At 40.3% G+C, this 17329-nt stretch overlaps 1 protein-coding gene across 1 annotated transcript; it reads left to right on the forward strand.

Moving 5' to 3' along the window:
- The first annotated feature begins 5354 nt into the window (after positions 1-5354).
- On the forward strand, positions 5355-6080 carry LOC119629400 (uncharacterized). Its single transcript, XM_038015111.1, has one exon. The coding sequence runs from the start codon at positions 5355-5357 to the stop codon at positions 6078-6080; it is 726 nt and encodes a 241-aa protein (XP_037871039.1).
- The last annotated feature ends 11249 nt before the right edge of the window (positions 6081-17329 follow it).

Consider the following 17329-nt stretch of genomic DNA (forward strand, 5'->3'; position numbering starts at 1 on the left):
ATGGTTAGAATTGCGATCTGAGAACTCTGTCCGCCTGAAAATACAAAAGCCATTTCGGAGATACAAATGTTTACATGCCATTAAATCGTTCGGAGCCGTAGCCGCGGCCATTTTAAACGGTAAAGGCGCGAAAACCGCCATTCGCCGGTTCGTTGCGTTTTCAAAGCGCGATTCTAGATTCGATTTTCAAAGGGACGCTAAAATGTTGCAAGACCAATAAAGCACAGTCAACCGAGCGTGGTACTGCCAGCGTTTGAAAGCAAATTGGACGTTCGCGTTTAAAAATAAACCTTGTTTGTTGTTGGCCCTAATTAGAAGCGATGACAATGTCGGCTTGTCATTAAACATGTCAAAAGTATTTTTGGATATATGTTTTTTTTTTTTGTAACACGCAACATCTTATTCGTAATTATAGCTTAGAGTGCGTGCGGAACTAGTTGGCCACGCCTTAGGGTGACGAGGGGTGAGGTGAGGGGGCGGGTTGCTTACTTTAACGGACATGAGATTAGGCAGTGATGACTAAATAAATAAATAGAATAAATAATAGTTTAAAAAAACTAACAAAATGCGCTTTTATAGAAAATCCAACTATTACTTACTTACTTAAATAGGAATCAGAACTAGGAATTAATTTCATCTATTTTTATATCCTACTAGTTGACCCGGAAGACTTCGTAGTGCCTCAATCGCTAAATAAAAGATCTAAACCTTGGTATAAAATAAACTTAAAACAAACAAAAGGACACATCAAAGGAAAAAAAAATGTTATTTCTATTTAATTCCAAGCACTTTTATATTTATCTACCTTTTAAACCATCTCTGAACTTCCACAAATAATTCAAGACCAAAATTTGCCAAATCGGTCTAGCCGTTCTCGAGTTTTAGCGAGACTAACGAACAGCAATTCGTTTTTATCTAAATAGCTTGACCCCGCTCAGTTTTTTTTCCTACCTATGCTGATACCCTTGAGAGGCTATTTCAGCTTCGCCCTAACATGTAGGTGAGCTCACGGGGCTCAAACCGGAGTGTTGCTAACACTGACCCTAGCAAGAGCAGTGCTTCGCAGAATCTACCACCGGATCAGAACCCCAGCTAACTAAAGCGTGTTTAAAATTCTACCCACTGTTTTGTCATTTTATCTATACTATATTATTAATATTATAAAGCTGAAGAGTTTGTTTGTTTGAATCCGCTAATCTCAGGAACTACTGGTCCGATTTGAAAAATTCTTTCAGTGTTAGATAGCCCAGTTATTGAGGAAGGCTATAAGCTATATAACATCACGCAAGACCAATGCAAGCGGAACACCAATAAAGAATGTTTCAAAATCGGGGTTTTTTCCGTTTTGAGAACTTCCGCTGCGTGCACCGCAGAAGCGGTTAAAGTTTCGCTAAAATAATGTATGACAGAATTGTTCCCCTTTAAAAGATCTAAAAAAAGTCAGCGACAGCATATGGCTATATGTTAAGGTTGGCTCACTATAACGTTTTTTGCTAACCAAATTTTTTGCTAATGCTAACCAAGTAAAGCATTATTTGTGAACTATTCCACGCGGACGAAGTCGCGGGCAAAAGCTAGTCTATTTATGTAAAGATAATACTCAATAGACAGTGGTCATTGGAATGAAAGATAATTAGGGGTTTTCATAAAACGAGGGTAGGTAGTTCAATTTCAAAACATTGCACGGAAACGCGAACCGTTAATCAATGATTTCGAACCATTGATTAAATAATTACGGGAGCAATGTTGACAATTGGCTATGTTATTTGTAGAGCCGGCCCGTAAATATCAGGGGTCATCCACTGAGTTACTCGCCCTCTCATCGTGGCCTCTCATCGTGGCCGCCGGTACATTCCCGATCCTGCGGAAAGAATGGAAAGCAGTCGTCGACGTCGCCCCAAACACGTAATTTCGGATCCTCCCGATCCACTAACGGTGCTTTTAGGTACCTCAAGCACCGGTCACCGTTCTCGTCGAACCCATCGCTTGCGACGAAGGGCTCGACGAGTAAATTAGCCATCAGCCACTGAGTTTCTCGCCGGATCTTCTCAGTGGGTCGCGATTCCGATCCGGTGGTAGATTCTGCGAAGCAAGGCTCTTGCTAGGGCAAGTGTTAGCATCACTCCGGTTCGAGCCCCGTGAGCTCACCTACACGTTAGGGCGAAGCTGAAATAGCCTCCCAAGGCATATGTAGAAAAAAAAATTGCTTAGGCCAGTGTTACCCATTCTCTCAAGTTGAGCTTTACCTACCCGTCCGCATGAAGCTAGAATAGCTCATTAGACTACTAACGATTAGATATGAAACAAATTGGTGGTCAAAGGCTTAGTTTGAGGTCATGACTAACTGACTGACATGAGGCGGATGACTTTACAGTCTACCTGGTGCTATTTAAGTGGCAATATACATTGTAGACCTGTGGTAGGACGTATCGAAAGCCCACGCGGATAGGTACCGTCGTCCTGGCTATTTCTGTCGCGAAGTACTCCGATATGAAGGGCAGCCAGCCGTTTGGCCATTGAGATTTTAGAGCTGGTGTCTCCAGGTGAGTCATGGTATATGTCTATGGGCTCCCGTAACCTAGCCGTGTAGATTGTTTGAGGTGGAAACCTGTCAACGTTAACGGTGTTGAGGAAGTTTCTAAGTTAATCGTTCTTTTTTTTTTTATTGCTTAGATGGGTGGACGAGCTCACAGCCCACCTGGTGTTAAGTGGTTACTGGAGCCCATAGACATCTACAACGTAAATGCGCCACCCACCTTGAGATACAAGTTCTAAGGTCTCAGTATAGTTACAACGGCTGCCCCACCCTTCAAACCGAAGCGCATTACTGCTTCACGGTAGAAATAGGCAGGGCGTTGGTACGCACCCGCGTGGACTCACAAGAGGTCCTACCACCAGTTAATCGTTTTTGCTAGACCTAGCTTATCCTATCTGGAGTCACTGTGTTCATCTGCAGTCCATTCCACATATCATTTACACTTTCCAGGAGAGCCCCTTAAAGTTTAAAATTTGGAAAAAATATCATATACAAAAAAAATGTGTGCGTGTACTAGTGTACACACGTAAGAAGTGAAACTTGTTTATGGCCTTATTTTTCGAAAAATGATCTACATGCAACTTTCTAGAAATTGGTTAAATAAAGTTAAATTAGATAAAGTTTAAACAAAAGGATTTTATTATCATAGACATGAATACAAATAATACAATTATTTCACTTTACCTTTTTGCTACTAAGATTATTACAGCATTTTAATAATACATCTCTTTGATATCATAATACCCTGGTACTTTTCTTCCTATAAATTAATAATAATAGCACGGTCCACGTGGTGTTAAATGGGGTTCCTGAGGTTCGTGAAGTTTGACCCACCTTGAGATATGAGGTCGATTTCTCAAATCCGAAACCATGCTTCAGAACATACCGCCGTTAATTATTAATAAATCTCTTTGCTATCATAATACCCTGGTACTTTTCTTCCTATTATTTTACGTAATAACAGTAATAAATAGCACGGTCCACGTGATATTATTAAGTGGGCTCCCTGAGATTATTGGAATTACAAAATGATTTCCGTAATCCACCTGGAGACATGAGGTCAATTTCTCAAATCGGAATCCATACTTCAGAACATACAGCCGTTAATTAATAAAGAAGGCTGTACGTCAGAGTAAAGTTATAATAATACATCTCTTTGATATCATAATACCCTGGTACTTTTCTTCCTATTATTTTACGTAATAACAATAATAGCACGGTCCACGTGATATTAAGTGGGTTACCTGGGATTATTGCAATTACAAAATGTATTCCGTGACCCACCTTGAGACATGAGGTCGGTTTCTCAAATGCGCATCCATACTTCAGAACATACAGCCGTTAATTAAAAGATGGCGCGTAACGGAAAAATGTGACGCGTAACCGAAAAACGTGACGGTAAATTTTTTTCCAACGCCGATAAGGAAGTTTCACTTCAAAAAAAACAAAAGATAAATTTAATGGCGCGTATTAAGCGAAATGTCGCTTAAACCAAATAGCCTTTCCCCCCCTCTATATATAGTACTAGCGACCCGCCCTCGCTTCGCTTCGGAAACATTAAAACACACATGAAAGCAAAAAAATACATTTTTTTTTTTTTTAAAAGAATAGCCTATGTTCATCAGGGATAATGTCGGCTTCTAATGGAAAAAGAATTTTTCAAATCGGTCCAGTAGTTTCGGAGCCTATTCGAAACAAACAAACAAACAAATCTTTCCTCTTTATAATATTAGTATAGATAGGTATAATATATTATAAAGTTTTATTGAATGTCTATAATTTTGTAGCTCTATGTATTTTAAAACAAACAAATAATGCGTGAATGCGTTAAAATTGAGCGTCGACTCACAAATTAGTGGTTCCGGACGCTCACGAAGGCTAAACCCGATAATTACCGAGCCGCAACCCTCGCCGTATTGGATCATGTTGGCTCCAACCAATGGCCCAAATTGGCTAATGTTTAAGGAAATCAATTAACTAGATAATAATTATTTATTGCTTAAATAGGCAACTGGCTTGGCTCTGCCCTCGGCATTGCTGACGTCCATGGGCAACGGTAACCACTCACCGTCAGGGGGGCCGTATGCTCGTCTACCTACACGGGCAATAAAAGATTGTATGTATGTCTGAAAGCATATTGTAAGTAGATACACTGTTTCTGTTTAAAAAAATACGTAAATCACATGTTCTGAAGTCGTCGTGGCCTAAAGGATAAGACGTCCGGTGCATTCGTATCTAGCGATGCACCGGTGTTCGAATCCCGCAGGCGGGTACCAATTCTTCTAATGAAATACGTACTTATCAAATGTTCACGATTGACTTCCACGGTAAATAACATCGTGTAATAAAAATCACATAATCAACACAAGACTGTCGGCCTATCTCTCAAGGGAAATCGCGCCTGAGCAAGCTGGATTCGTGAAGGGAAGAGGAACTCGCGAACAAATCCTTATATTGCGCCAAATTATCGAGAAGGCCAGAGAGTTTGATTCGACCCTATACATCTGCTTTATAGACTTCTGCAAAGCATTTGACACGGTCATTTGGACACACCTCTGGACAATACTTGCTGAAATGGGTGGGCCGCCTCATTTAATAAATCTTTTAAGGAGGTTATATGAAGGAGGTATTGCGGCCGTTCGAGTGGACGACATTGGGGAACGCCTATGTCCAGCAGTGGGCAGATAAAGGCTGATGATGATGATGATGATGATGATGAGTGGACGACACCATTTCAGAAAACTTCAAGACCGAGGCCGGATTATGACAGGGATGCATCTTATCACCGTTGCTCTTCAATACCTACACAGAGTACATTATGCGCATTGTCTTGGAAGAATGGGATAAAGGTAAATCAATTGGGGGACGAGTGATTAACAACTTAAGATACGCTGATGACATTACCCTTCTCGCACAGACGAGAGAAGACATGAAAATTCAACTGACTCGTCTGGAAGCTGCCAGCCTTAAATTCGGACTTGCTATTAACCGGGACAAGACGAAGATGATGATAGTAGACCGGGCTGAACAAAATGGAACCAATGTACAAAACATAGGTAATTGCGAAGTTGTACAGACCTACATCTACCTCGGCTCTGCTATCTCAAGCACTGGAGGATGTGGTGAAGAGATCAGACGACGATGCGCCATTACCAGGTTGGCAGTGGAACGGCTGGGAAAGATTTGGAAGGATAGGAGGATTACCAAGAAGACTAAGGTCAGATTCATGAGATGTCTTGTGTTTCCAATCTTTCTCTATGGAGCCGAAACCTGGTCTCTAAGATTGCCGGATCGCCGTAAAATCGATGCACTGGAGATGTGGTGCTGGAGACGCCTCCTAAAGATCCCATGGATGGCATTCCGCACCAATGCATCCATCCTCAAAGAACTCGGTATCAAAGACCGACTTTCGTCAACAGTGCAACTGAGGGTTTTAAAATTCTTTGGTCACATCTCCAGAAAAGAGCACTCGATGGAGACTGGTAGTTCAGGGCCGGGTGGAAGGCAGAAGATCACGCGGCCGCTCACCGACCCGCTGGACTGACCTAATAAAGAAGGCAACTGAGTCCACTATGGTCGAATGTACTCGTAACGCTTCGAACCGCCAGACCTGGAAGCGCATTGCCTGGAGGGCGGTTGTCGGGAGCGTGGGCGACCTAACAGGTCCTACTGCACATACAGCGTTAACGCAACCACGACCACTCTGACAAGAGTGTCCGACTGAGAAGAATAAAAATCAAACCCGCAAAATTATAATTTGCGTAATTACTGGTGGTAGGACCTCTTGTGAGCGCGGGGTAGGTACCACCACCCCGCCTATTTCTGCCGTGAAGCAGTAATGCGTTTCGATTTGAATGGTGGGGCAGCCTTTGTAACTATACTTGAGACCTTAGGACTTATATCTCAAGGTGGGTGGCGCATTTACATTGTAAATGTCTATGGGCTCCGGTAACCACTTAACACCAGGTGGACCGTGAGCATGGCCACCCAACTAAGCAATAAAAAAGTGCACCGCTGGGTTTTTAGTGTTGGACTTTTAATTGCACTTTCCTGTTCTAGGAGAACTTTCCTGTTCTATAGTCTTCATATTTAGATATACTATAAAATTGAGTTACTGCCAAAGAAATAAAAAAAGTGTGGCTTTAACCGCTTGGAGTATTAAAGTTTGGCCAGCTAGTTGGCCAAACAGTCTATAATCACCAATGAATATTGATTCGATAATAAGTATCGAAGAGCAAAAGGAGTTTACTTTGTTATTTCAAAAGGGTTTCTAGTTATTCAGTACTAGGAATGGGGACGAATGTCGCAATACGAACAAAAGTCTCTTGTATATATTTGGCCGTCTGGTGTAGCGGTAATTGACATGGTCACAACACAACGGGGTTGCGGGTCCGAATTCCGCCAAGGGAAGATATTTGTATGATAAATATAAAATGTCTTTTCCAGGTTTATGGATGTCTATTAAATATATGTATGTGTATAATAAAAATATTACATTTATATCCGTTATCCGGCACCTTTTTTTTTTTAGAACCTAATCTGATAGCCCTGCCAGAGCTATTTCAGCGGAACCTTAACTAATAGGTGAGCTCACGGGGCTCAAACCTGACGACGATGCTAACACGAACCCTAGCAAGAGCCGTGCTTCGCATAATCTACCACCGGATCGGAAACGCGACCCACTGAGAAGATCCGGCGAGAAACTCATTGGCCTGTGTCTGAGGGCTAATTTACTTGTCGATTTCTTCGTCGCAAGCGACGGGTTCGACGAGAACGGTGACTGGTGCTTGAGGTACCTAAAAGCACCGTTAGTGGATCGGGAGGATCCGAAATGACGTGTTTGGGGCGACGTCAACTGCTTTCCATTCTTTCCGCAGGATCGGGAATGTAGTTACCCGCGGCCACGATGAGAGGGTTCTCGTGTCGTGCCGCTTTGTCGAAGTGGCGCATCGACGCCGACTGCAGACTCTAAGTCCGGGTCGTCATGGAGGTCGACGTTCCTGATGAACCAGTGAACCACGGGGCTTCGACGGCTATCCTGCAAAAACGGGATTGAATGACTTGGAATGATTTTGAGTGCGGGCATGTAGCAAACACTACACTTGCATCTTGTTTTGTCTTGTCTTGTCTTGTCTTGTCTTGTCTTGTCTTGTCTTGTCTTGTCTTGTCGTATCGTATCGTAGCTTAGCTTAGCTTAGCTTCTTTTTTTTATACTTCCGTCTACCTCCGACGTTATCGGAGCCTATGTTAAGCCTAATTGATGAAACGATATTTCTTTGTCTATCAAATTAAGGCAAAAACATCACACGTCAACTTTTTTTAGGGGCCCAAACGCCCATGGAAAATGGTCATTGTCCTTTGTTTTTCCTTTGACGTGTCCCCCCGTCGGACGGATTTCTTTTGTTTGTTTTAAGTTTATTTTATACAAGAGTTTAGGTATTTTATTTATCGATTGAGGCAATACGAAGTCTGCCGGGTCAGCTAGTACCAAATAAAACGGACCTTTCATTACAAAGAAAAATGTCGCGTGTTAAGCGTAATATCGTTTAAATAACCTTTCACTCTCAATATTAGTTTTATCAATCACTAGCCGTACTCGCTCGCTTCGCTGGGCATTTAAAATTAACGTTAATATTTATTGTCATTATTATTAGGGAGTCCAACACTCATATAAATATTAGCCTATCCATTAAGTACATGTATTTTCTAAATGGATACCAAGTTTCAAGTCAATCGGATGCGTGGTTCAGTTGTTATAACGGAACATCCGTAAAAACTACAGTAGATTTATATATTAGTATAAATTAGAATATAGTATCCAGACGTTACTTATAAAATATTTTAATAATTATTCTAGTCACACAATGGATACGCTATATGACACAAATCAGCTGACGAACGGGGTCAACGCCCCAGTGCATCGTGTGACGCGAAAACTACCCTCTCTTGAAAATTTATTATTAATAGCTTCATAAATAAATTAACGTAGCATTATTTATGAGTCACAAAGGGTATTGTTAGTCGACCCGGATAGACACAACCGTCTTGCTTAACTCTGCCGCGAAGCATACAGTGATATTCTTGAGAGACCATACCATGAGACATCGGCCTCATGTTTCAAAGCTCGCCCGCTGATTTGCCCGATAAATAAATAAAAATGCACTTAATAAAAAAGCATGGGTACATTTGTATGCGGCTCAGCCTAACCCTTGCATCAGCCCGTTGAGTTTCTCGCCGGATCTTCTCAGCGGGTCGCGATTCCGATCCGGTAGTAGATCCATTCGCGAAGCAGTTGCTCTTGAGATCACGTCATTTCGGATACTCCCGATCCACTAACGGTGCTTTTAGGTACCTTAAGCACCGGTCATCGTTCTCGTCGAACCCGTCGCTTGCGACGAAGGGCTCGACGAATAAATTAACCCTTAGACACAGCCCACTGAGTTTCTCGCCGGATCTTCTCAGTGGGTCGCCTTTCCGATCCGGTGGTAGATTCTGCGAAGCACGGCTCTTGCTAGGGTTCGTTTTAGCAACGTCGTCAGGTTTGAGCCCCGTGAGCTCACCTACTAGTTTAGGTTACGCTGAAATAGCCTGAGAGGCCTATCAACTTAGGCAGGAAAAAAAAAGGTCTTGAGTTGTTAAGTCTCCTTCGGAGGCGCTCGGGCAGTTGTTAGCAAACCCCACCTCTCCTGGCTGAGCCCTTGCTCGCCCACCTGTCCTGGTGAAAGTGGAAACTGAACTGACAACTTAAGCCTTCAGATCTCTTCTCCTGCATTCTACAGATATGTCTGTCTCTTTTTTTACAAACAAAATGGCCCCGTCACTGATGTGTGAGCGAGATAGCTATAGTATAATTACGTCACATTAGTCTCGGAAATCTTCGGAATGCATGTCGTGCAGCTAACATTTGCAAGACCTGGTTGAATGTCATTTTATTAGACACGTATGACGTCATATTATTATAGTTCGGTTATTGTGACATCTATATATTAATACGTGAAGCAACAACTTTGTATCCCTTTTTACGAAAATTGCGCGGACGGAGGAGTACTAAATTTTCCACACTTATAGAGAATATAGAGAAGAAGTGCACAATGCTAATATTTTTTTAAAATAATGCATAAAAGATACATTAACTCAATAAAGAAAACATTACACACACTATATACCATGTATTTGACGCACACACGCATGCATACCTACTATTTATTATCAAACTTTTGTTCTTGACGTCTGTGGTCAAATTAGGAATAGATTAAATATTGTTTGTCTATATTAATATTTTTTATAGTATAGCCTAGGCAATACAATCATAATAGTGTACAAACTTATACAATTCCAATCAATTATAGTCGAATTTCGACTACTGCGGGACCTCTAGTTAAAATTAAATTCATACCAATTTTTTTTTTGAGCGTGTTCGAATTTCAAACTACCCATAGAGATCTCGACTAGTGATTGAATTAATTATCGTTTTAATATAATTGAGATACGTTTTTTTTTATTCGTCAAGTCTGTTTGTTTGTTGTGAAACTAATGAACCACGCGGGTCGCGTTCTCAACGCCTTTCAAACGTAATCGGTTAAAACGCCCCTCGTCGTTACTGCAAGTGGCCCGAATATGATTTTTGTGTTTTTCTCTGACTATAGTTATCGCGCGCGGCTTCACGTGTGTTCGGTTTTTTTAGTGTTTCGTTTAGAAAAAGCATTTCGTTGTCGTTAAGGCAACTTACTGGTGGTAGGACCTCTTGTGAGTTCGCGCGGGTAGGTACCACCGCCCTGCCTATTTGTGCCGTGAAGCAGTAATGCGTTTCGGTTTGAAGGGTGGGGCAGCCGCTGTAACTATACTGAGACCTTAGAACTTATATCTTAAGGTGGGTGGCGCGTTTACGTCGTAGATGTCTATGGGCTCCAGTAACCACGTAACACCAGGTAGGCTGTGAGCTCGTCCACACATATAAGCAATAAAAAAAAAGAATAAGCGGCTTAGAGTGTGCTGTTATTGCCTCCACAGACATCAGCAAATGCCTTGTCTCTGCCATCAATTTTTGAAGTAACGAACGGCATGAGAGAGAGAAAGAGAGAGTATTCTTCGCCCTCCCTTATTACTGATGAGAAGGCAACTTGTAAGTCCGCACAGATAGGTACCAACATCCTGCCTATTTCTGTCACGAAGCAGCAATGCTTTCTGGTTTGAAGAGTGTGACAGCCGTCATACTTTAGTGCGTGGACTGGTGGATGAGCTCACAGCCCATTCTGGAAGGATCACCGGAACTCATAGACGTGAATGCTGGCGGCCCGTCTTGAGACTTGTCTCAATTGTATAGTAACTACACAAATTACAAAATTTCCGGGTTCTATTATACGATGTTATTCCTTCACCGTGGAAGTCACCCGTGAACATTTGTTAAGTTCTTCTCAGTCGTACACTCCTGGCAGAGTGGTCGTGGTTATGTATGTCTTATTCTGGTCTTATGGCTTGGTTGCGGCTTTTGAGAGACTTCTCCATGTCTCTCTATTAATAGTCCTCCTCCTCCTTCAGTCGATCGCTCATTGCTGAGCATCGTAATGCGCCCGCCTGTGACCGTTTTTTGTAATTTTTAGCCACTTATGTCGGTCAGTGGCACAGTGAAGTGCGTGGCTTAGCCTCATGACCAGACACTCAGACACTTGGTCACTCCATCTTTTCCGGCTACGACCTCTGGATCGTCTTCCATCCACTTTACCCGTCACTATGAGTCTCTCTAGGTTGTCAGAGGGTTTTCTTGCTATATGACCAAAGTATTGGAGCACTCTATATAGACATTTGGTGGATAGCCTTTGGTATATAATGTATGTAATGGTAATAGTAGATGACTAAAACTTAAACCTGTCCACCATGTGGGTGATCGGCCGCAAGGACGTCGACCGTCTACTCTTCTACCACTAAACGTTCCAATGAGCTTTCATTACGAATGATATGTCCAAACATATTAAGGATTCGCAATATATAAAAAAACAATTCTTTTTTAAAGTAATTTTCGACTATTGTTGGATTAAAAAAACGAAATTCCGAACTTAATCACGTTCATAAAAAATAGCATGAATAATTCTTAATTAAACATATTATACAAAAAGCTCGTCAAAAATTTCGTGAAAATAGCATGCAGTAAATGGATTAAGCGCGCGATTTTTATTAAAGCACAACATTATGATAACGTTATAACGACTTTGTCGCCGCGCGTCCGATGCGCGTACGGAACGATCGGCGCTAATGAAAGAAAATTACTTTAAAAAAAAAAACGGTCATTTCAAATTTCGAAGCCATTTGAACACACCAATGGCGAACTAGAGCCTTGATTGTCGGGCGTGACTGTACTCATTACTCACGGGCGCGTACACCCGAAACTATACTCGTCTCATTTACGCGTCTCAATCGTTAGGGTTAGAAAGGGACGGCAGACGTTGCGAGTCGCGCGTTCACAGCGTGTTCTATTTAATTTAATGTTGTATTTTTGCGAGTAATTTTTATTGTCGTAAATTTATGTTGGGGCGCCTTAATGGTGCGCGTTTCGATGGGAATAAATGGCGGGCGTTCGCGATTATTATTTGCGGATTATTAAGTTAGCGCGAGCGTGTAGCGCTGTAATTGGATTGTTACGATAGCAATAAGTCTCTGGATTACACTAGATTAAAATTAAATGTGCTCACACAATGCCACCTCAACTATTAATAATCATTTTGAATTCATAATTTTGCCGGCATTCTTTTGCTAAGTTCGCCGGTGGAAGAGCTTGCGACCCAACTAATGGTGAATGGTCATAATCGCTTTGTCATTATGGCATTGACAAGGTCAAAGGTCTGAGCAATAAAAAAAAATAAAGCGCTAAAACTCAAACCTTTACCGAATATGTAATAGTGTCCAAAAGAAACCGATCTGGGTCGATCCAAAGTTAAATGGATGGGAAAAGCAATCTCTGGAAATCTGATTTAGATGTCCTCAGCATTAATATATAGTGCCTAGTAGCTCTGCTATGCTGGTGATCTCCGACGAGCGAAAGATGATGAGAACATCTCCACCACCACCCACCCGTCCAAACAATACAAGTCTGCATGCTTCTACTCAATTAATCAAAATATCTTAAAGTGATTTCGACATACATCATCTCGGGAATGTTACGTTTCGCGCGGATAAAGCCGCGGACGGAAGAAACTCATAAAATAAAATAAAATTGGGCTATACGCAAGCTCCGATCGTAGATGGTTAGTCAAGAGGACCGTCACCAGCCAATGACAAGTCAAAACTCGTCTACCTCATGATTAGGAAACCTTGGGTCTTGCACTAAAAATTCACACCACGACATACTACATTTAGGGAAGCTAATGTGCTTGTGAAAGAACATTCTCGATCGGACTTTCATATCACATCGTATCGATTAAAACTATACAAGATTGTACTTGTATTTATTTATTAACCATATGCATAATAATAACAGAGACTTCAACTTTTTACGAAAATGGCGCTAACCGAGGTGTATGAAATTTCCCACACTTATAAAAGATTTATAGAATGAATGCAGATTACTATAATTTTTTTTCATTGTGCTTAAAAAATTAATTAATCAATAAAAAAACATTACACTCACTACCATGTATTTGACGCATATAACAAAGTTTGTCTGTTTATTGTTATTATGAATTTATTAGCGGAGCCCTGTGTTGAAGCTCAGAGTTCTTGGCCAGATACTATTCTGTTCTGTATCCACGAGCCGTGGACATAATTATAACTACTTTCACGGCTTAGTCTTGCCTTTATAATAATAACTATCTTTTGCCCGCGACTTCATTCGCGTAGAATAATTATTTTGGCATAACGCTAAATTTTACCCGTCTCTTCATTTACGCAGAAAGTGAAAGAATTTTTTAATAATAGAGAATAATAAGGAGCTATTTAAGGTACCAAAGTCGCGCTTTTTAACCGACTTCAAAAGAGGAAACTATCAATTCGACCATATTTTTTTATCTATGTATGTTCACCGATTTCTGGAGAATGCTTGAACCGATTCTGATAATTCTTTTTTCTTTTTTTTTTGTTCGAAAGGGTAGACTTCCCGAATGGTCCTGTAATCATCAAGATTTGATGATGGGATCCTGGAAAAATCCAGAAAAATCTATAATTGTCAAAGCCTATCTTGAAGTGATTTGGGTGTATCAATGTTGTAATGAATGTAACGTAGATATTTGTTTGAATTGGGATTAATATAATCTTTATAAAAACACCTTCACAAATAATGCTTTATTTTAAAACAAACAAATTCTGAAATGATTGACGAAATTTACGCTGCAATGTCTATGGGCTCCGGTAGCCCTTTGACATCAGTATATCATGACCTACTCGTCTGAGCAATAAAAATATATGTACAGTCAAATGGAGAGGCTCCCCTTTTTTAAAAGGTGATTTAAAAACAATTATACATTCGTAGAACCCCGTGTTTTATTTCTACACTATTGAATTATTCTATTCACGATCTGTCAGCGTCTGTTAGTGTCTGACGTCCAACGTTCTCTGATAAGTGACATATTGGCGTTTTATTTGCAATTCAATGTTGAGATTTAGTTTATTGCTAATGATAAAGGAAAATCCTATTATCTGTTTTTAACACTGAAATCGTTTGTATTGCTATCGTTCTTGGAATACGAATGGGGAATATTAATGAACTGGTTAGAAGAAGTCGTGGTGGCCTAATGGTTAAGACGCCCGGTGCATTCGTATCGAGTGGAGTGACTGTGCCGGTTTTCGAATCCCGCAGATCGATATCAAAATTCTAATAATACTTAACTCATCTCTCACGATTAACGAACAAACAAAAACACCGTTTTGTGAAAAATTTACGATGCTATCACAGATGCGATTCGAGTCACATCAGAATGTGTCAGAAGAATCGCTTATTTGAGGCACATATGTATGTATGCATTTGCGCCTGATCACTATAAATCAATGCTAAATTTAACAGATAACTGCATAATTTATTAATTGTATTTGTTTGTGCGTCATTGAGCAAAAAAGTTGAGAGCCACTGGATTAGAAGACCGAAAGTTAAATGTAGACCAGAACGTATGTAATGCGGTATTATTGATAACATCATGGATGCTCAGCTAAGCTCACGGCTCCAGTAGTGTTCCTCATATCTCGAGGGTTGTGACCGCCTCCATCCCCGCGCTCATACAACTCGAAAATCCGGGACCAAACTTTATAGATATTGTTAATCATCTATAAATTAACACATGAAGCAAAAACTTTGTACCCCTTTTTACGAAAAGTGCGCGGACGGAGGAGTATGACCTTTCCTCTTATTATTTATTCGTAGCATTTACCACAATAATAGAGAATGAGGAGTGCAAAAGGTTTTTTTTTTTATTATCCATGAAAATACATTAAATCAATAAAAAAAACATTACACACACTACCATGTATTTGACACAACACATTTAGATATACTCCGTGTTTATTGTCAAACATTTGTTATGTTTAAAGTCTGATAAAATTGAGAATAGATTAATGTTGTTTGTTTTTAATATTATTTGTCTATAGTGTAGTCCTGGCGAAATCTGTGATTATATAATATAATTATAATAAAAGTCTTTAGATAGACCATAATAAATTTTAGATTACTTTTTTAAAGATTTTTAGAATACTTAAGACTTTAATAATATAGGTAGAAGAGAGAAAGAGATAATAATGTTCAAACTTATAATTTCGACTACTGCGGGACCACTAGTTACTCTAGTCCTGTAAGTACCTAATGTGTTTCAACTAGTAGTCATTTGTTTATTCTCTCAGAACTATTGGGAAGGTTTATATCTATGCAATTACTGGTGGTATACGTCTCAAGGTAGGTTCGTGTGACCATGTATATAAGCTTCGATGATCACTTAACAACAGCTGGACCTTGTACGATACGACAAAAAAAGCTATAATATGCCTTATTTTATAAGCGTAAAATTATTTTTTACAAAATCAATTCACTCAAAGCTGAGACCAATTGGAGTTGTTCAGCTCTGAATAGCCGTCTCTGGTTCGATGAATTACACTGGTGTATTGTGAATTCGCATGGATAAAATTAAATATCGTCAAGCTAACTTAACGTTATGCACCCCGTGAACTTGTCTGTTCACCTAGAGCAATAAAACAAACATGCAATTTTGAATATTTATTCAAGAAAAAGGAGTTCACCAAAAACATGCGTCAAGAAGTTGCGTTAATTTCTCAATAATTACATTCCTTTAGTAATTGATATTTTTTTTATGATTGAAGGATTACTGGTGGCCCTGAGGCCTTTCCAGTTCACCAGGACAGGTGGGCGAACAAAGGCTCAGACAGACGGGGTGGGATTAGCTAACAGCTGCCCGAGCGCCTCCGAAGGAGACCTAACAACTCAAGAGCAGCTGCTTCGCGAATGAATCTACTACCAGATCGGAATCGCGACCCACTGAGAAGATCCGGCGAGAAGCTCAACGGGCTAATGCATGGGTTAGGTTGCACGTCGAACTCTTTATCGAGTTCGACGAGTATTAGAGTTAGAGGTTTTGGATCCGATGGATCCATAAGGACGTGATGTAATTGTGTAAGTGGCTATTCCGACTACGCGCGGTTCGGATCTCACAGGGCTTAATCTGGGACTACTTGCTAAACTATTTTGCGGGTTTGATTTTTTATTATACGATGTTATTCCTTCACCGTGGAAGTCAATCGTGAATATATTTCATACATACATATTTACATAATAATATATACATATTTCATTAGAAAAAATGGTATCCGCCTGCGGGATTCGAACACCGTTGCATCGCTCGATACGAATTCACTGGACGTCTTATCCTTTATGCCACGACGACTTCGACGGCAGATAGCAGAGAGCCCTTTTTGGATATTTATATTTTGTTTTGTCGTGCGCACATAACTTATGTTGCAAGCCAGATTTTGTTTCTTTTTATTTGTGTTTTTTATGTATCTTTAGCTTGTAATGTGTATTGTGAGCCTAATAAAATAAATAAAATAAAAATAAAATAAGGCTTACTCAACATCAAGAGGCCATAGAAATCACTACTTGAAAGCCGTCAGACCACCTGAAATATTAGGTTGATCTCAATTGTATGACGGCGAATATAAAGACGTCAGCGTAAGCTCATCTCCACTCGCTGTCTGCCCCACATAATAGTTGTTAAGTAAGGAAATTTACTTAATGCTCTCCGCAAAGGACTCATGAAATTCATAACAGAGTTGAATGTTTCGTATACAGCGGCGGCTACAATCAATTTGGTAGGGGGCGGAGAGTTCCCCGGAGGGGGGATAGATTACACTCTAATGACAAGGCCGTGCTTTGTTTACTAGCTGACACAAAAATTGTTGACAAATCTGAGTTTGGATACTCGTTACATACGTCAATGTGAACTGATCAGTGGCCATCGGCATCACAACTCCAGGACCACCCCCTTCTTGATAAATGAGACCGAGAGACCAAATTGCTTTGTCGTCAAATTGGAACGCATGATTGATTCGCGGCAGACATAGAGATGGTGGATAGCGGGACAGCCAGACGTCTCTGGTGACAATAAATGTATGTTCGAAAGTCGAAAACAGTAAATCCGTATAATTCAAAGTAAAATAGTATTAAAACAAATAACGATTACCTATAGCTTTAAATAATACATTTTGATTTTGCTAGATCTTTTTTGTGTTCGTACTAAGTAATGATTTAATAAAAAATAAAGAGACAGTACTAAAATAATTAAACGAATCGTAAAATGCGAATGAATT

Source organism: Bombyx mori, chromosome 2, assembly GCF_030269925.1.
Source record: "Bombyx mori chromosome 2, ASM3026992v2".
NCBI classification, from domain to species: domain Eukaryota; kingdom Metazoa; phylum Arthropoda; class Insecta; order Lepidoptera; family Bombycidae; genus Bombyx; species Bombyx mori.

Bases quoted from the DNA above. Each gene is read 5' to 3' on its own strand.
- LOC119629400 (XM_038015111.1), top strand. From the start codon at position 5,355: ATGCGCATTGTCTTGGAAGAATGGGATAAAGGTAAATCAATTGGGGGA.